Source organism: Pelophylax lessonae, assembly GCF_965119305.1.
Source record: "Pelophylax lessonae genome assembly, chromosome: 1".
Taxonomy (NCBI): Eukaryota; Metazoa; Chordata; class Amphibia; order Anura; family Ranidae; genus Pelophylax; species Pelophylax lessonae.
The window spans coordinates 399001111-399021539 of NC_138768.1; the positions used below are offsets into that span (position 1 = coordinate 399001111).

General features: G+C 43.6%; 2 protein-coding genes across 3 annotated transcripts in view; one reads left to right on the forward strand and one right to left on the reverse strand.

The window, feature by feature from the left end:
* LOC309544326 (RNA exonuclease 1 homolog) overlaps positions 1-9484 on the forward strand; it is a gene marked incomplete at its 5' end in the record, with an annotated part of 167665 nt that extends 158181 nt beyond the window's left edge. The window contains one exon of the mRNA XM_082243232.1: positions 9332-9484. Coding sequence (XP_082099358.1) covers positions 9332-9420 — 89 coding nt within the window. The 3' untranslated portion in view covers positions 9421-9484. The remainder of the gene's footprint in view (positions 1-9331) is intronic.
* Positions 9485-11465: 1981 nt separating this feature from the next.
* TEK (TEK receptor tyrosine kinase) overlaps positions 11466-20429 on the reverse strand; it is a 180471-nt gene continuing 171507 nt past the window's right edge. For both annotated transcript variants that reach the window (XM_082247009.1, XM_082247008.1), the window contains 2 exons: positions 12411-12510; positions 11466-11789 (listed from right to left, as the gene is read on the reverse strand). In XM_082247009.1, the coding sequence (XP_082103135.1) occupies positions 11715-11789; positions 12411-12510 (175 nt within the window). In that variant the 3' untranslated portion in view covers positions 11466-11714. The remainder of the gene's footprint in view (positions 11790-12410; positions 12511-20429) is intronic.

Below are 20429 nucleotides of genomic sequence, written 5' to 3' on the forward strand. Positions count from 1 at the left end.
ATGTTATCTGCATAAAGGGGGCCTTGTGAAGAAAGGAAGTCCTCTTCCTCCTGCTATTCTGCCTCAAATGCCCTGTCCATTATTCTACGAAGCATGTGCTCCAGCAGAAAGATTAGAGGGACAGTGTCACTGATGCATGCATTGTTGTGGCTCACCATCTTTGTGGCTTCCTCAAATGGTGACAGGACTAGCTGATATATACTGCACTGGTTGATATATTACACTTGCCGATATATTAATATATAAAAATGCACAATCCACAAACTACCTACCTAATCTCACTCCTATCTCACCCTCTTAACACACTACACACGGTTGCTGTATAAGCAGCCTTAAATAGTGTGGGGCGTGGAGTTAGCCCCTGAGCAATGATTGGCTAAAGGCACCCTGCCTTTGTCCAGTCATGACTGACAGGACATAGTGCTGTGATTGGCCAAAGCATACAGGTTAGGTGCATGCTTTGGCCAATCCCAAGCACTTAATGCACTGCAATTGCACAGTACATTATGGGGCACTCTTCGGCGGGCAAATTTCCCTGTGACGAGCCCCATTTGCTCGTGTGTTCATTGAACATATGAACACCCAATACTTATGTTCAACTCAAACTCGAAGTTCAACACTACTTGTGAGTGGAATACTGTTTTATTAAAGTGTACTAATAATATTGCACAAGGCTGTTGAGATGCATTTACTGATTTAGCTTCACAAATTTAGAAAAGTGAATGTTGGTAAATTAGAAATTCTGTTCGCTTTAAAAACCCAGTCATGGGGAGAAGAAATTTAAAGCAGGAACTTACCTACAGTATCTCCCAAAAGTGAGTACACCCCTCACATTTTTGTGAATATTTTATTATCTTTCATTGAAATTCAACACTGAAGAAATTACACTTTGCTACAATGTAAAGTAGTGGGTGTACAGCTTGTATAACAGTGTAAAATTTCTGTTCCCTCAAAATAACAAGCACACAGCCATTAACCACTTCTGGACTGGAAGATTTTCGTGCTTAATGACCAGGCCCGATTTTGTGATTCAGCATTGCGTGAATTTAACTGAGAATTGCGCGGTCGTGCGACGCTGTACCCAAATAAAATTGACGTCCTTTTTTTTTTTTTTTTTTTCCCCACAAATAGCTTTCTTTTGGTGGTATTTGATCACCTGTGCGATTATTTTTTTTTTTTTTTGCGCTATAAACAAAAAGTGACTTTTTTGAAAAAAACACTATTTTTCACATTCTGCTATGACATTCCCCAAAAAAAAATGTAATTTTTTTTGTTACATTTTAGTCCAATTTGTTTTCTGCTACATATTTTTGGTAAAAAAAATTGCAATAAGCATAGTTTGATTCGTTTGCGCAAAAGTTATTGCGTCTACTAACTATGGGAAAGATTTATGTCTTTTTTTTTTTTAGTAGTAACTAGTAATGGCGGTGATCTGTGATTTTTTTTTTTTTGTTTTGCAGGATTGCGGCGGACAGATCAGACCCCTGACTGACATTTTTGACAGTACAAAGTTGACAGTGCATATTTTTAGCACTGATTACTGTAGTAATGTTACTGTAATCATGGCACTGGCAGGGAAGGGGGTTAATACTGTTGGTGATCAAGGGGTTAAATGTAAGCCTAGGGGAGTGATTCTAACTGTGGGGGGTTGGGCTTTTGAAAGGATCACATGAGATCTGTGCTCATTGCAGGCAGAAGGACGGACGGCTGTGTTTACATCATCCGTTTGTCCTTTTCTCTCAGTGGGGAGAGATCGAGAGTGTCAGGCGGCAATCGGAGCCGCCTGACACGCATGCCAGCTTCCCCGCTGACGATCGGGGGGTGGGAGCACGCCGCCAGCCCTCTAGCTCCTCCCAGGCAAATGCCGTTTATTAACATGATCCTGCCTGTAGGTGCCACTCTGCAGACGTTAATATACAGTAAGCGGTCAGCAAGTGGTTAATGTCTAAACCGCTGGCAACAAAGATGAGTACACCCCTAAGTGAAAATGTCCAAATCAGGCCCAAAGTGACAATATTTTTTGTGGACACCATTACTTTCCAGCACTGCCTTAACCCTCTTGGGCATGGAGTTCACCAGAGCTTCACAGGTTGCCACTGGAGTCCTCTTCCACTCCTCCATGATGACGACATGGAGCTGGTGGATGTTAGAGACCTTGTGTCTCTTCCACCTTCTGTGTGAGGATTCTTCAGATGCTCAATAGAGTTTAGGTCTGGAGACATGCTTTGCCAGTCCATCACCTTTACCCTCAGCTTCTTTAGCAAGGTAGTGGTCATCATGGAGGTGTGTTTGGGGGTTGTCAAGTTGGAATCCTGCCCTGTGGCCCAGTCCTGGAAGGTAGGGGGATCATGCTCTGCTTCAGTATGCCACAGTAAATGTTGTCTCAAACTGTAGCTCTCCAGTGCCGGCAGCACTCATGCAGCCCCAGACCATGACACTCCCACCACCATGCTTGACTGTAGGCAAGACACACTTGTCTTTGTAATCCTCACCTGGTTGCCGCCACACACGCTTGACACATTCTGAACCAAATAAGTTTATCTTGATCTCATCAGATCACAGGACATGGTTCCAGTAATCCATGTCCTTTTTATTGTCTTCATCTGTTTGTGGACTTTCTTGTACATCATCTTAAGACGAGGCTTCCTTCTGGGGCAACATCCATGCAGACCAATTTGCTGCGGTGTATGGTCTGAGCACTGACAGGCTGACCCCCCCCCCCACCCCTTCAACCTCTGCAGCAATGCTGGCAGCACTCGTACGTCTATTTCCCAAAGACAACCTCTGGATATGATGCGGAGTACATACACTCAACCTCTTTGCTCGACCGTGGCGAGGCCTGTTCTGGGTGGAACCTGTCCTGGTAAACCACTGTAAGGTCTTGGCCACCGTGCTGCAGCTCAGTTTCAGGGTCTTGGTGATCTTATAGCCTAGGCCATCTTTATGTAGAGCAACAATTCTGTTTTTCAGATCCTCATAGAGCTCTGTGCCATGTTGTACTTCCAGTGACCAGTATGAGATAGTGAGAGCGATAACACCAAATTGAACACACCTGCTCCCCATTCACGCCTGAGACCTTGTAACGAGATAAGGCAGTGCGTGAAAATAATGGTGGCCACACAAAATATTGACACTTTGGGCCCAATTGGGACATTCCTACTTAGGGGTGTACTCACTTTTGTTGCCAGTGGTTTAGACATTAATGGCTGTGTGTTGAGTTATTTTGAGGGGACAGCAAATTGACACTGTTATACAAGCTGTACACTCCCTACTTTACATTGTAGCAAAGTGTCATTTCATCAGTGTTGTCACATGAAAAGATAATAAAATATTTACAAAAATGTTGGGTGTACTCACTTTTGTGAGATACTGTATATCAGTTTTGATAACAATTATTGTTAAACTAAAGAACATACTTTCTACATTAATAATTTATAGTAGCAAAATTAGAGTGTGCTGCAAATTCCCCAGCATTGCTCCTGCTTCATCGTGCTGGAGATGGCCATTTCCTGTCACTTCCTTAGGGAACTCTTGCTGGCACAGTGCCAAGAAAACGGGAAACAGAAGCGGTGCAGAACATGGTGGGATGAGCCTTACTGGATTTTAAAAAGTATAGGCACTAATTTTATATAGTCATGCTTGCTAAAGGGGTCCGCATGAAGTGATCGATCAGAACTTTAAGTGGAACTTTAGTCAGAAAATTCATCTGCATGCAAAAACTCATCCCGCACACAACCTCTTGGCATAACCTTCCCATATGCATCTACACTTTCATAATAAGCGTAACCCTTTAGCTACTTACTGCAGTCTGTTGCCATGTTATTGTCCACCTTGACTTTCCCGGGGGAGACTGGTGATCTGATGACTTTTTTTGTTGCTGGCCCTTATGTCATCGCACCACCAATGAATGTCTTCAGGACCCAGTGAGTACCTCACAAATGAATATCTTTGTCTGACAATTATCCATGTCACTGGGGAGAGTAATGTGGAAGGATCCTCTCCACAATCCAGAAAAAAGACTTACTGGTGTGTCATGTGTCAACGGCTTCTGGTTCACTAATGTTTATTTAAAATAAGGTAACAAGGGAAAGCACCAGATCTGTCCATGCATGGGTACAGTAAGTAGTTTATGCGGTGCAATTAAAGATAAAAAATCATTAGTATTCAAACATAATGAATATGAACACCAGGAAGGGAAGGTCCAGGAAAGCTCCATGTAGCTAGTATGCATTAACTTCAACATACAAAGTAGCAGACAAAGCAAAAAGAGAAGGAAGTGAAAAGAAGAGACGGACTAGGGCTCACCAGAGGTGTCAATCATAGACATCCCACACTATTCAGAGGGAGAGTAGGAAAGTCCTATTCCAACCACAGTTCCCAAATCTTTAAAAATGTGCTGTGGGAATGTGTTTACAGATTTAAAAACCTATTTGGGCCATGTAGGTATTATTTAAGCTTTAACAATAAATATGGTGGGTTCATTTTTAATTCCCCAGTTCCCCTGCTCACAGAAAGCAAGAACTTTTTGCTAACGTGTCTGGGTATTCACGGTGAACACAGGTTCATCCTTTTTTACCACCATTTGCTGTAAGTGAACATTTGCTCTGCTTCCTTCTATCTATAAGAACTATAAGAACTACACAATGCTTTCATATTTCAAATACAAAAAAAAATACTTTTCATATTACAAAGACTGTCTGATTGTTTTACCAGATCATAATTACAATCATCACCATCTAATGTGTGTTTAGGCTTCATTTAGTTTAGAAGGAATGCCATGATGGGGAATATTTGTGTTCATATAAGTTTGTGGTTTTCAACGGTAGGTGGATTATAGAGTGTACCGTCATTAGGAGTACAAGGATGAAATCTGCTTTAATTTCAGTTATATACTAGGTTTACTTACAATTTGAAGGCAGGCAAGGGGGGAGCGTTAAAATCCTACCTTTTCCCATTGAGTATATAGAAGAATAAAGTATTTGAAATCCACCTTATGATTCTGCTGGAGAGTATAGTTACACTGGTGATTCTTGTTAATGAAGTTTTAATTTTAATCTTCTAAGACTTTAATAGCACATTACTTTTAATGTAAGCTTCCACATAGAGGAGAATATAGTAGCATGATTGATCTTCAAAGTTCAACAAATGGAGCGGTTTATTCACATAGCACAAACCATTACGTATCTTCTGTTAACCTTCGTAGACTTCATAGAGTGGGAACGGAATTGCACAACAATCTAATTTACAAGAATTTTGTAGACTTCATAGAGTGGGAAAGTAATCGCACAACAATCTAATTTACAAGAATTTTGAACTATAAGGCTAGGTTCACACCTATGCGGCTTTGCGAGTCATTTTTGAACACCGTTTTCATGCACAGTTTTTCTCTCCTTCACAAACTGTGGTCAGCTGGTTAAGGAGCGGGTAGACAATCTGTCCTTAACAACTGATAAGTCATCAGCTGTTTTCCTGCTGATCGCTGAATGTAAAAAAAAAAAAAAAAAACTTGTTGGCCAAGAAAAAATAGAGAGAAATGGTGTCAGGTCCTAGCCCCCCCCCCCCACCCCAATCAATACCAGGCCTTTTGTGTCTGGCATGGATCGTGAGGGGTCCCCCCCCCAAAGTCCATATCCTACCCTTATCCAAGCATGCAGCCCAGGAAAAGAGGGGGTGAGTGGCCACCCTCCCCTCCTGGACCATACCAGGCCACATGCCCTCAACATGGGGGGGCTCCCCCCAGCCCAAAGCTCCTTGTCCCCATAACCCTGGCCAGTGGTTGTAGGGGTCTGTGGGCAGGGGGTTTATTAGAAGGGGCCCCCCAGATCCTGACCTCCCCTCTATGTGAATGAGTATATTGTACCCCTACTCCTTCACCAAAAAGTGTCAAAAATAAAAAAGTTTTTGACAATTCCTTTAATAAAATACCAAAAAAACAAAAAACGTCCCCTAAAGAATCATCAGCATGTATGCCTCCAGTGACTTGGAAAAAAAAGGGTCTGCACCACTCAACTTGAAAGAAGGCTTCTGCCATCTGACAGTTCTTACCTGATGAAGGCTCCCACCGTCTGACAGTAAGTTAAGGACATCTTCCCCATTGTTTTTGGGCAGCGTTCATTATGATTGAAAATGCATGCAAAAATGCAACTTTGAAGTCTTTTACATGCAAAACGTAATTTTCTGCGGGGGGGGGGGGGGGGGGAAGCTCCTGACCCTTCCAAAAACACAGCGGTACAAAGGTGTCCAATAGGAAACAATGTTAAATTGCATTTAGAAGAGATGCACTACAGTCCAAGGTTTGAACCTAGCCTTACTCTTCTGAGACTAAGGTCCTAACAAATACTGCAGTAGTTCTGAATAGCCATTTTTTTCTGTAATAGTACATAATAATAAACACTAAGGCCAGGTTCCTTAGGCTTTAAAAGCACCATCTGGGGAAGAAAGACATGCTAAGTGCTTTCTTGGCCTGTCCACATACAGAGGAAAGGCTCACCCCTCAGGCCCTGTAAGTAGAAATCCCTCCCACAAAATGTGACAGAGGGGTACTCCTGTAGTTTTCCTGCAAGGTGGGAGAAACTGTGTAGTCAGGCATTTATTAAACCAGGGGTCTGCTTTGACATAGTCTATTGTGCTGCTACTAGAACCCTGCCTAGCAGACACCAGGGATGTGTCAGTTTTCCTGAAGTAGTGGTTGTATGCTACCATGAAATACTGGGGTTTGTTTACAAAAAGTAAATAGGCTTATTCCCTTTCCAAGGGAATTTTCTTTTGGCTTACTGAATGCGGTCAAGGTCTGGTTTCCATCATCCAATCATGTGCAAGCAAAGAATGTTTTTGTTCCTTGCATGTGATTTGGGTATTCTTGCAAAGTGAGTTTTCATCACATTTTGGTATGCTAAAGGAAAATTTGCTTATAAAGCGCAAACTCCACCTGTGAAATGAACAGCTGTCTAGTTGGCTTTAATGAATAAACCCTACTATGCCACCAATCCTGTTTTTTAAGTAGAAATTATTTTCTCCCACTGCCTGGGCTCATTATGTATTCCATTGGGTTCTGTATTACCAAACTAATGCCAAACTGGCCAAAAGTCAAGGTCTTTTGTCATACTCTGCTAGAGTAGGGGGCTTCAAAGAACAGAAAAAGGTCTGCATAGTCACCACAGGCTGTTGCTATGATTTCAGGTATCCATTAGTCTTTTGCAACGTCCTCAGATACAAGCAATTTCACAAAAACCTGATTAACCACTAACTAAAATAATTTTTAGTGGAAGCACCGAGTAACCCTTTAGGCAAGATTACTAATTTGCTAGATCTGCCTTGGCATTAAGTCACCCTAATGTCTCTCGCTACAAGTGCTTCACCAAAGTAAAGGTAAAATGTGACACACTGGAAGCCAGAGCAGTGCTTTTCAGTGTATTAGCTTTTAATGACTAGATTTCAGCAAGTGTAGCATTTATAACTTGCGTATACATGCTCTGTAATGTGCTTGGTATATTTTAATAATTTCTGGGATATAGAGAATTGCAAATGTAGCACCCTCCTAGGTAGGTGCTAGAAGAGAGTATAGTTTTTGAGTCTTTCTGCTTACCAGAGTGATCATCAGGTAAATTTATGTTGCTCTCTGGCTCCCAGAAAGCAGGATCCATTGGTAGGATCTGCTCATGGTGCTCAGGTGCGCTCAGCTTGTCTGAAATGTTTCACCCTGGCCAAATAGGGAGGCATATTGGATAGTGGGAGGAAACCTGACCCACGAGGGCACAGGCGTTGTTGCAGCCCTGGTGGTTGGCAGAGGAAAGTGCCTCGGTGCATACTGGGTGACTGTATAAATGCAAAGGGCACATGTGCTCGGGGTCTTCAGCTGGAGAGCTGCCCCCTCCTCTTCGGCTGCCCCTTCTCTGTAGAAGCTGCTGTGTGGCCTCGGGTGGTCAACCTGAGGGCCTGAATGTTAGAGGAGCTGAACCCAATTGGCCTGCAGAACTTACTGGAAGGGAGACACTGGAAAGGATCTGATTCTGCCTACAGTGAGTACAGATCTGTGTCATAGGGCCTGTCGTGTAAGGGCCATCCCTTCAGTGGACCAGTGTCAGTAAAGGGGATGCTAGAGAGTGTCCTTAAGATAAAGAAGTTGCTTTATGTTTGCTGCTTGAGAAAGTAAAATGACTTCTATCCAAGTGGCAGTATGGTTAAAAACTGTCTCTGCTTCCACAAATTACCTAGTGAGGCCAAATGAGAGTTGTCCTTATCCTCTGTGAATAGTTCAGTTGGATTATCCCACTATTCCCTTCTCCCATCCAAGTTCCACAATAAATACAAAATCAAATACCTTGGACTGTTTATTGAGTAATGAGCAAACTGGAGTAAGGATGAATGTGTGAAAAATCCCCTAGTGACTGTATGCAGGTAATCAGAGGGAGACCCAAGAAGTCAACATACAACAAGCCCTACGGGGACAGTGCTACATAAATTTAACAATAAGACACATTTCAGGTGCGAAATGGTGCACCAGAACTGTGATCTTTATAACTTTATCTGTTTTTAGTGGACTAATCCAATGCAGTTTTGAAGTGTGCAAAACCAATCTACACAGGGCCTAAAGTAAATCCTATACATTAAGAAATATGGGGGCTGTTATTTCACCTGCTTTTAAAAAATGCTAGCTGTGTAAGTCATTTACACCCTCACTTCTTTAATCACTGACCAGGAACCAGTATGCAACAGGTGAATTCTCTGCTTACCAGGTTAGCAACTTGGCAAAGTAATGAAGCTGTTGGATCACCATGACAGCCAGGCTGCTCACCTTTTTAATGGCAGCCTAAAAGCTTTCAAGGAAGGATTTTTGCTGAATCTTTCATTTGTTTTAATATGGCCATTTTTTTTTTTTTGTTTTATTTTTTTGGGGGGAGGGGGGGGGTTGGGCATCTCTGCCCTAATGTTGTGAAATATATTACTGTTGGTATAATGGTCAAAGATTCTAATTGTGGCTTTTTAAAAAAAAATATGAATAAAAACAAAAAAAAAAGGTCAACACATTTACTTGGGGTGTATTGCAAATATTGAAGAGGGGCAAGGTTTGTTTACTTTAAGGATCCCTTTTTTAAATGCTGGTCATAGATGTGTATTAATCCTGTTGGGAAAGGTGAGACCTCTATCTCAAACTGCTGCCAAAGAATGCTGCACATGCATAAACACCCCCTTTCTAATAAACCATAGCAGGTCCAGAGTGTTTTTTTTTTTTTTTTTTTTAGTTGTTAGCTGTAGGTGATCCTACAAATTTCAGAACTACAGTTATCTAATATGTTTTTTTTTTTCCTTTTATTTTTTCCTCCTCCATCAGTTGCCGGTCATGATTCTGTTGAAGATGCTACTGCATGCATGGAATTGATGCTCTGGAAAGTAAAAGAGGACACTAAAGGGCGGCGATAGAAATACTACACATCTGTTTGTTGACATTAAAAGCACTTATGCATCTTCTGTAAACTACAGTCATTGTCTCAACATTTGATATACCTATTCTGTTGCGATCTTTAAATTGTTTGTCTCAACATTTGATATACCTTTTCTGTTATTCTGTGAGTATCTTTAAATTGTTTGTAATATCTTTAAATTGTTTGTATCTATGAGTCTTGCACTAGCACTTGTCTTCCTGCATCCTTTTTTTTTTTTTTTCCCCCCCTAATCTAGATGCTGTATGAACATTTCAACGACTGCTTTCTCATCCAGCCTACTCAAAGCTGATGTTCAAGTTTTTTTTGGTAGCTGGAGCTTTAAGCTACTTTTTTTTTTTTTTTATTGTACTAAATGAGAAATGCAAGGGTGCTGTAGCCGCTTTCATGGAAAGTGTGCTACCAGTGGACTGAAATAACTGCTCCCTATTTCAAAATAAATATTTAAGCATGTGTGAATTCATTTGGACTATGGTATAATAGGCTACACCTGGACGAAGTCTAGTAAATGATGCCCAGTAGAAGGCTTTTGTTACACACTCTTACCTGATCCCTCCCTGGTATTTCAGGATGACTTCTGGTACTTGTTAAATACAATGCAATACTGCCTTGGGGCCCATTTACACCATTAGTGTTGTGGTAACACATTACACACATTTCACACATTGTGGTGGTGTCAATCATTGTGAACGTGTCTTCAAAATGTACATGTGCTGTAATGCGGAACACTGTATGATAAGCTGTGAAAATGCAGCCGACTCCAGATTTTTGTGCTTGGTGGTGCAATGCAGCCTATTTATTTTTAATAGAATGATTAATACAGCACACCACAATGGAGATTAAAAAAAAGATTAACATGGCTATTGCAGTGTACTGTGTTCTGGTGTGAATGGGCACTTAACCCTGGACAGGGGGGGAACAAAAAAAATATTGGCCTCCTTTTGCATAATTTTAGGATTCTTGAGATCATCGGGGTCACAATAGGAAAGTTGAATTCTTAGTGTTTTAAAGACCTATTTTGTGGTATTCCTCCTGCCCATCAGTTACCATTATTAACATTAGACTGAGAAAAAAGTGTTGTTTTGTAGGTGTAACATTAAAAACTAAAAGTCATAGACTTTTTTTTTTTTTTTTATAAAGAAGCAAGCTTCAGCTAAAATTAGTGAAATGAAGAGGAATCTCGACTTGTCCCACTTGTGATGTTACAATGGCTGCTTGTCCTGCCCTGTTCTTTCTCCAAGTTGCTAAGTCCAGCAGGTGCAATTTCAGATTTAAGCCTCGTACACACACAACGATTGTTGGCCGACCGATCGGCTGACTTTTGTCCAGTGTTGTGTTGGTTGAAATGTGCTCTAGACCAGTGGTTCTCAATTCCGGTCCTCGGGACCCACTAACAGGCCAGATTTTAAGTATTACCTTGGGGGATGCAGACTAGAATACTGCAATCACTGAGCAGCAAATGAGATCACCTGTGATTGTAATTTAGTTATCTTGCAAACCTGGCCTGTTGGTGGGTCCCGAGGACCGGAATTGAGAACCACTGCTCTAGACTGCACACAAATTTTCTCGGCCAACAAAAACCAACTTCAGAAGTGATGTCATGTGCTGGTTAACTTTACGTGTGTTTTGTCTTCTCTGAGCATGCCCAGTCTTGCTCATCTGATTTTTGTCTGCTGAAATCTGTACTGACTGACGAACAATCGGCTGTTCTGTTGACGGCCAACAAAAATTTTATAGCATGCACACCAGATTTTGTTCGGCCAAGAAGCCGACAATCTGCCGATTGGACGTTGGCTGAAAATTCACGGGCAACAATTGTTGTGTGTGTACGAGGCTTTAGCCTGTAGGCAAAGCTAGTTGTACAGCCCTACTAACAGTTTTCATACTATGGTATTGTATACAATACAGTATGAGTATATCATTTTTTCATGGCATTATTTAAACCATCATAGCAATTTGTTTCTTTTACTGGGCATAGTTTTATTCCTTTCAGCTAAAGAAGTATTGCCACAAATGCCGTTTTTGTGTAATTCTTTAATAATTATAAACCTAGATCTATTGTGTTAGCTGTAACAGAAAAGTTGTATCACTAATGGTGTTTTCCTATTACCATGAGTTACTAAGCATTTTAGTTTGAAAAGAAAACCTATTTACACAGCTCTATAAAAAAAAATTTACATGTGTAGTACAAAAAATATATTCTAGGGACGTTGTCAGACAAAACACAATATTGCACACCCAAGTCCTGTTTCAGTTGAGGGAAGACACTGGTCCTTATGCAGCTTCTTCGGCTGAGCAATCAATGCCGGCATAGGCAAACTTCTCGTATAGTGTTGTATTCACATAGGTCTGCAAAAATAAAGTATTCACAAATATATACAGCCATTGATAAACAAATCAAAGCAATAAACTGTTTGGAAAATATAACTGGTGAAATTGTTATGTTCTGTAGTAAGGTGGGACCTATCCTTAAAAATTCAGAATATGTAAGATGGACATTCAGCACCTGCCAGCTAAACCTAATAAAAGCTTTTTCCACAGCCTTGTATGCATTAAAGAGAGGGGGGTGGGGACTGTGGGTGCTTAATGTCTTGAGGGAAACAGTAGTAGTAAGTGCCTAGAATGGATTGACTTTCCTGCAAGAAGGCTTGGCTGGGGAATTTTGGCCAGGGTTGTTGGGGGGTCTTTTCTATTCTGACCATAAACCACTGGATTATGCAAACCATTCATGAGCACTTTAGGGTTCTAATAGGGTTGTGTTTACTTCAAAGAGTTTTGAATTCAAACAAAAGTCTATGAGCATGCAAAACCTGCTTAAATGCAGGTCAGAAAGTGAACTGCAGAAAAAATGCACCTGTCAATTCTGAATTATCGCAGCAGTGTGCTAAACTGATGTCATCAAAACAAGCTCAAAGTACATTTTTTTTTTTAATGGAGTACTTGTTTGCACAGGTTTAAATTAGCATTTACCTTTCTTTCCTCTAGCATTCGTGTCAGAGACATCAGAATTTTGGCAAATGATGGTCGTTCATATGGCTTCTCACGCCAGCACTGTCGCATTAAATCATGCCTTCAAAATATATAAAAAAAATATATATATATATATAGATTATTTGGCTTATTAGGTGCACATATATTTGATTATGCTAGCCACTGAAAAGGAATGGATTTTTGCAGAGCTTAAAATATGGTCAGCATATGAAATGTTAGCCAAAATCAGTGAGAGATCTTTGGGGGTAATGCCCCATACACACGTGCAGATTATCTGCAGACTTTTGTCTGCAGACTTACCAAAACCATATAATATGAGGTCAAATCTAAACACTTTCAATTTGTATGCAATCCGGCAGGCCCTTGCACTACATAGAAAAGGTAAGTCTGCAGACAATCTGCACGTGTGTATGGGGCATAAGACCCAACTCTTGTACTTGGAAATGCAGTCAGAAGATAGCCTTAAATGAAAGTGTGAGAGTATATCTTGAACAAGAGGCAGATAAAACGGAAAATTGTTATCAAATACTTACCGTAATTTTCCTTTCCTGATGGACTCCATGGCAGCTTACGTGTGGGTTAGTCCCGCCTCCTCCTACCTCATAGGACCCTACTCCCATAAATTTTTACTCCGTGCCAGAGGCCGTGTTCCATAAATAGCCTACTCCAGCAGATGGGAGGGGACTCCAGCTGCCATGGAGTCCATCAGGAAAGGAAAATTACGGTAAGTATTTGATAACAATTTTCCGTTTTCCTGACAGACTCCATGGCAGCTTACGTGTGGGAAATAACTCGCCAAACACACAAGGGTGGGAAACTGCTGGCCAAAAGAAATTTAATTTGCACCATCAACAGACAGTACTTGCAAACCAAAGTTAACAGAAGACAATGAAGCTGGCTCAATACAATAATGAGTCATGAAAGTGTTAATGGAAGACCATGATGCCGCCTTGCATATTACTTCAGGGGCCACATGACAAGAAGCCGCCCAGGACGTGGACACCCCTCTTGTCGAATGCCCGGTCACCGCTTCTGGAGGAGCCAAGCCCTTAGCCTTATATGCCCATTGGATGGTCTGAACAATCCATGCCGCTATGGATCTTGAAGAGGCCCGCAAGCCCTTGTTCTTTCCGTGAAGGAGAACAAATAGATAATCTGAACGCCTGAAGGAAGCTGTTGCATCCAGGTACAGTCTCAGAATTGCACCCACATCTAATGGATGTGTATCCGGATCATCTGACGATTTGAATGTTGGAAGGACAATCTCCTGGTTCTCGTGGAAAACAGAGACCACCTTGGGGTGTGATCCCAACATGGGGATAAGAACCACACGATCTGGGAAGAAGGTCAGGAATGGTTCTTTGCAACCCAGAGAACTAATCTCGGAGACTCTTTTAGCCGAGGTGACGGCAACCAAGAAGGCCGATATCAGAGACAGATCTTTAATGGAGAGTTTCTCGGTGTGACTTCTTCTGACGTCAGAAAGGAAGTTCAAGATGAGTGGAAGATCCCATTTAGGGAACCTTGGCTTCCTCTGTGGCCTGAGTCTGGAAGCTCCCCGAAAGAATTGACGAACAAGGGGATGAGACGCCCAAGAAGTTCCTGTAAAGGCTGAAATAGCAGAAACTTGCACACGTAGTGAGCTAACGGATAATGGTAGGTCCAGTCCCGACTGCAGGAAACCAAGAATATGCTGGATATTCAGGTCATTGCATGACCCCCCTTTCTTGGTAACGAAATCCATGAACTTGGACCAGATCCTTCCGTAGACCTTGTTAGTGCCCGCTCTTCTGGCACTAAAGAGAGTAGAAATTGCCCCACTCGGGCAACCTAACGCCTCCAGCCTTTCCCTCTCAAAAACCATGCCTTCAGGTGCAGATGAGCCGGGCATGGGTGTAGAGTTGCTCCCTGGGACAGAAGGTCCGGCCTGATGGGTAGAGGAACTGGATCCCGAAAACTGAGGAGCATCAGCAGTGGAAACCATGGCCTGTTCGGCCAGTATGGGGCTATTGTTAGCACTTCCACATCTTCCATCCTGAGCCTCGCCAGGAACCGGAGAATGACAGGAACTGGGGGAAAGGCATATGCCCTATGGAATCTCCAATGGTCTGTCAGAGCATCCGTCCCAAAGGCTTGGGGACAACGGAACCTCACATAATACTTCGGAAGCTTGTGATTGCATGGAGATGCAAATAGATCCACTTCCGGGTGAAATTCCAGAGAAGTGAGCCACTGGAAGACATCGTTGTGAAGGCTCCATTCGTTGTTGTCCAAGCGGACTCTTGAGAGGAAGTCCGCTTGAACATTCTGTACCCCTGGAAGAAACACTGCAGTGAGGTTGACCAGGTGTTTCTGGGCCCAATATAAGATTGGATCTACCTCCTTCAACAGGGAGCGACTGCGAGTGCCTCCTTGTCGCTTCACATAGGAGACCGCGGTCGTATTGTCCATCCTCAGGATCACAGAAGTCCCTTCTATTAGGTGACGGAATGCTTTCAGAGCGCAGAACGCGGCTCGCAATTCTAGAGTATTTGACACTACCCTGTGAGCTTGGAAATCCCAGCTGCCCTGGGCTATCTCTGTCTGACAGAGGGCACCCCATCCGGTGTTGCTGGCATCCGTGGTAACTGTGATCCAAGAGGTGGGCATGATGGAATGGCAATTGAGGAGATTTTTGCTCTGCAGCCACCATGGAAGGCTCTCCCGCATTGATGATGTTATGCGAATTAGGTGATTTTGATCTCCTGGACGCCACTGATGGAGAAACCCCACTTGGAAAGGCCGCATTTTCCACTGTGCCCACTTCACCATTGGAGTCGTGGCTACCATGGTCCCAACCACTCTTAGACACTGAGATGCTCGAAGGTGAGTGGCCGTCATAGCTAGGCGTACCATGACCCTGACTACCGGGATCTTCTCGAGGGGCAAAGAAATTGTGCCTCGACTTGTGTCGAACTGAGCTCCCAGAAATATTAACGACTGGGTAGGCTCCAGGTGGCTCTTCTCCATGTTCAGTAACCAGCCGAACTCGCGAAGAGTGGCTATTACCTGAGACCTGTGTACCAGAAGTTGTTCTCGGTCTTGTGACAGCAGGAGCAGGTCGTCCAGATAATGGTGTAGACGGACGCCTTTGGTCCTGATCAAAGCCACCACTGCTAGTAAGACCTTTGAGAATACCCGCGGCGATGTAGTAAGCCCAAGGGAGACAGACAAATTGTAGATGATTCTGATCTACTGCGAATCGTAGGAACTTCTGGTAATCTGCTGCCACTGGCACATGGAAATAGGCGTCCTTGAGGTCGATTGACACAAGCCAGTCTGCCGGTTGTATTGCTTGACGGATGGTGAATAGCGTCTCCATCTTGAATTTCTCCTTCTTGATAAAAGAGTTCAGGTGCGTGAGGTCTATGACCGGTCTCCAAGCACCGCTCTTTTTCTGAACCAAGAAGAGAGGGGAGTATAGACCCTGGAACTTCTCGTTGGTTGGAACTGGAACCACTGCGCCTTGAGCCACCAACAGATCTACGTAAGACAGAAGGCCTTCTCTTTTCTCTTCTGACTGTGGCAATGAGGTTGGAATGAACCTCAGTCTGGGCGGACTGCAGAATTTCCAGGAATGGCCTGTTCATACTGTCTTGACGACCCAGAAGTCGTTTATCGAGGCTGCCCAGACGTGTTGGAAGCGTAGTAGCCGAGCCCCGACTTGCTCCGCCTGGGCAGGCACAACGTCAAAAAGACTTCGTGGCATCCCGACCACCAGAAGACCCTCCTCTGGGTGCTTTCTGTCCTGAAGGCTGCGGTCTTCTCCAGTTCTTTCGGAATTGACGGCCAGGCTTATATAGGCGGGCATCCCTTGATCGATCAGCCCCTTGCCTGGGCTGAGACCTCTTCTGGTCCAGCAAGCGCCTATCCTGGGGAAGGAACCCCGACTTACCACCTGTGGCACGGGAAATGGCGCTTTCTAACTTGTTGCCGAATAGGGAGGACCCCTCAAATGGAATTCGGCACCAGGCCTGTTTTGACGCAGGATCGGCCAACCAAGGACGTAACCAAAGAGCCCGTTTTGCAGTAACCGATGAAAGCATTACCCGTGCCGCAAGGCGGACCATGTCTAGGGAGGCTTCCCCCAAAAAAGCTGCCGCCAGCCTAAGCTCATGTATTGGCGAATTTTTTGCGACTTCTTCCGACACGCTTCCGAGTGTTGTGTCCACACTGTCTGTCCACACCTCCATTGCTTTAGACAGGGCTGCGAGAGCCAATGCTGGCTTGCATGCCATTCCTGCTGACACATAGATGCGCTTGAGGTCTGAATCAATGCGTCTCTCAAGGCCATCCTTAAAGGTGACTGTGTCTTCAAGCGGAAGTGTGACATGACGCACCAGACACATCAGTGCTGCATCCACCAGAGGTGCAGATTCCAGGTGTTTAACCTCTTCCGTTTTAAATGGGTACATTTTATTCATTTTGGAGAGTAGAGAGTTTTTTCTCTCTGTGCAGCCCCATTCGTCTGTAATGATTTCGCCTACCTCCCCTAACAGGGGAAAGAAAGGGCGTTCCTTTTTGAGGTTCTTAAAATACCTCTTCTGTTTAGAGGGTGACTCTACCGGCTCATCCCACTTCAGGGCTTCCTTCACAGCTTTAACCAAGGAGGGAACCATGGCAAAGTCAAAACCCGCACCAGGGTCGTCTGCTTTAAGCTCACCCTCAGAGTAGTCAGATGAGGAGTGACTGTGCTGGGAAGGCCCAGGGATATGAATATTTTCACCAGCCGGAGTACTCGCCATCCTGGGGGAGGAAGTTCCAGCACGAGCAGGATCCAAGGTTTTTAAGGACTCCTTAACTACTCGCCTGACCAGCGACTCCATCTGCTGGTTGCTGTCTTCCCTTTCGTTTGCAGCATGTGCAAAACAGGGCTCACAGAGCGACTTTCCATCAGGCACCTGTGCCCCACATCCCCAGCAGGATCTTTTGTCAGAGTGGCGGTGTCCTGAAGTAGCTCCAGACTCTTCACCATGTCGCCTAGAGGACAATCGATGGTGCCTGGAACTTGATGATGAATGCCGCGTTTGCGACCTGGGAGGATCTTTATCTTCACGGGCTGAGTGACGTCTTTCAGACCTAGAAGGGCTTTAGTAAAGAAAATAAAGACTCAACAGAACAGCAGAAAAAAAAAAAACTCCTAAACATTACAGGTAGAGAAATAAAACCAATCTTACCTGTAATGTAAGGGCTGGCCACCAGGGGGCGGTGAGACATCCATATAACTTTAGGAAACTGCAAGAGATCATGAATGAGTGACATGCAGAAAGCAGGCAGGAAGCCTATTCAGCATAATCACAGCCATCTCTCACCTTTAAAAGATTCCTGCAGAGCACGGGGAAGCCGCTGGAAACACTGCTGAACAAACCCACAGATAGCTGAAACTGACAGCTATTTGAATTTGCTCCTGGAATGTTGTCACCGCCCCCCTCCCCCCACCTGTGCAAACCAAGCCTCGATTCAGATCGAGCCTGGAAGACACCAGGAAGCAGTGGAGCGGAGGGGAAGGACGTGGAATGGAACACCATGCATCCCACAGCCAAACTAGACTCCAGGGAGAGATAAGTAACAAACAAACTGCTGCCAAAGAATGTAAAGCAGGGGTACATCACCACTTCCACGACCAGACCTTGGACCATACGGACACCGCGGCTGCACACATGATGGGGCGTATTAATGGGCCTCCCGCTAATAGCTGGGACGATTGGCCAAATGTTGCTTTGCCTGCCATTGGCCAGGTTTGTAAGCTCTTCTGACAACTGACTCCACGCCCGTGTCCTACCCCGCTAATAGCTAGGGCGTGCTGGACATGAAGGGGACACCACTCGATCCGACGTGCAGACCGCCAGGCCTGAATCGGGAATTTTCATGAGGTAAGATTTGACCATAATCCTTTCAGGAGGAGGACAAAAAAGGAACACGGCCTCTGGCACGGAGTAAAAATTTATGGGAGTAGGGTCCTATGAGGTAGGAGGAGGCGGGACTAACCCACACGTAAGCTGCCATGGAGTCTGTCAGGAAATATGTTATTAACCAGTTGCAGAATAAGGATGTGTAGCATATTCCCCAAAAAACATGAATGAAAGGCACAGGACACACGGTCTGACCCCCTTTCCCTTTCCCTGCTATCACTCCCCTACTGCTTCTGCCAGAAGTGAAAATGACAGCTTCGACTAAAGGCACATACACACGATAAGAAAACTGTAGGAAAATGTCCCTATGACGAACAATCGGCCGACTGTCTGATCATTTGTATAGTGCTTTCGACAGCCGATTCCAACTGTTTGGATGACTAAAACTGAAGGTGCAAGCTATGAAATTGTTATTGTATGTGAACACAACGTCCAATTTTCCCTTTAATTAGTACAGTTTTTGTCCAAAAAAAAAATCGGAAGACTACGCATGTTTGGAAATGAAATAATACATTACAATACAATTCAACACATTACATTACTTCCGAAGTTGTTTTCTGACATAAGAGAATTTTTTGTAAGTTTAGTAACCTTTTCATTTCGATATAAGAAGAGCATGAAAAAGAGCCAGAGCAAAAAAAAACAGATGATTATTCTTCTGATGTTCCCATGGTGTGTACGAGGCTTTAACCACTTGCCGACCGCCGCACGGTGGTCAGCCCCGTACAGGCAACGTGACGTAGTACTACGTCGCTAGCCTGAGAGCCTCTAGGGGGGCGACCTCCCGCCCCCCACTCGTTCCCTAACAAGTCCGCGCATGTGACCGGGGGACCCGATGTCCGCCGGTCACTCGCGATCGCCTCGTGGAGAGGGAGAAAGGCAGGTGGCTGATGTAAACAAAGCCGCCTGTCATTCTCCCTGATCTAACTGCAGAGATCATACAATCCTGCTATGTAGGATCATATGTCTCTGTGGTTACATCACTATCCACACCCCTTTACAGCTAGGGACACACTTAACCCCTGCATCACCAATAAAGTTAACCCCTTCCCTGCCAGTGTCATTTTTACAGTAACAGTGCATATGTATAGCACTGATTACTGTAGTAATGTCACTGGTACCCCCAAAAGTGTAAAAAAATGTCAGTCAGGGGTCCGATCTGTCTGCCGCATTGTCGCAGTTCCACAAAAAAATCGTAGATCGCCGCCATTACTCGTTAAAAAAACCACCAAAAATTACAGAAATCTTTCCCTTAGTTAGTAAACGCAATAACTTTTGCGCAAACCAATCAAAATACGCTTATTGCGATTTTTTTTACCAAACATGTAGCAGAAAACAAATTGGCCTAAAATGTTAAAAAAATTAGATTTTTTACATTTTTTGGGGGAATTTCATATAAAAAAATGTGAAAAATATTGTTATTTTTTCAAAATTGTCGCTCTTTTTTTGTTTATAGCGCAAAAAGTAAAAATCGCACAGGTGATCAAATACCACCAAAAGAAAGCTCTGTTTGTGGGGAAAAAAAGGATGTCAATTTCATTTGGATACAGTGTCGCACAACCGCGCAATTGTTCCCTTAAAGTCACGCAGTGCCGAATCGCAAAATAGGGCCTGGTCAGGAAGGGGGTAAAATCTTCCGGGGCTTAAGTGGTTAATCTGCATCACAGCAGTGGCTACAGTACAGAGCTTCTGAACAGTGTTCAATACCATGTTGAGGACTCTCAGAAATACAATGTACCAACAACATTACTGTTACATTTTGTTTATTATTTAATTAATGTGCAGCCTTTGATCTGCACATGTCAGTAAAAGCAACACTACCAGTAAAACAGAACATTTTATACTTAGCTAACAGTATTTTTTCTTTCCTGATGCATAAGCATGACAGCATACACTTATAGGTATAGGCTCCACCCCTTGCTCAATTAGGACTGCTTATACTATATAAATGAGTCACCTCCCCTAAGGTGGCATTCTCCTAACTATACTCATAGTTACATAGTTAGGTTGAATAAAAACACAACACTGGCTCAACCAGTAAAAAACA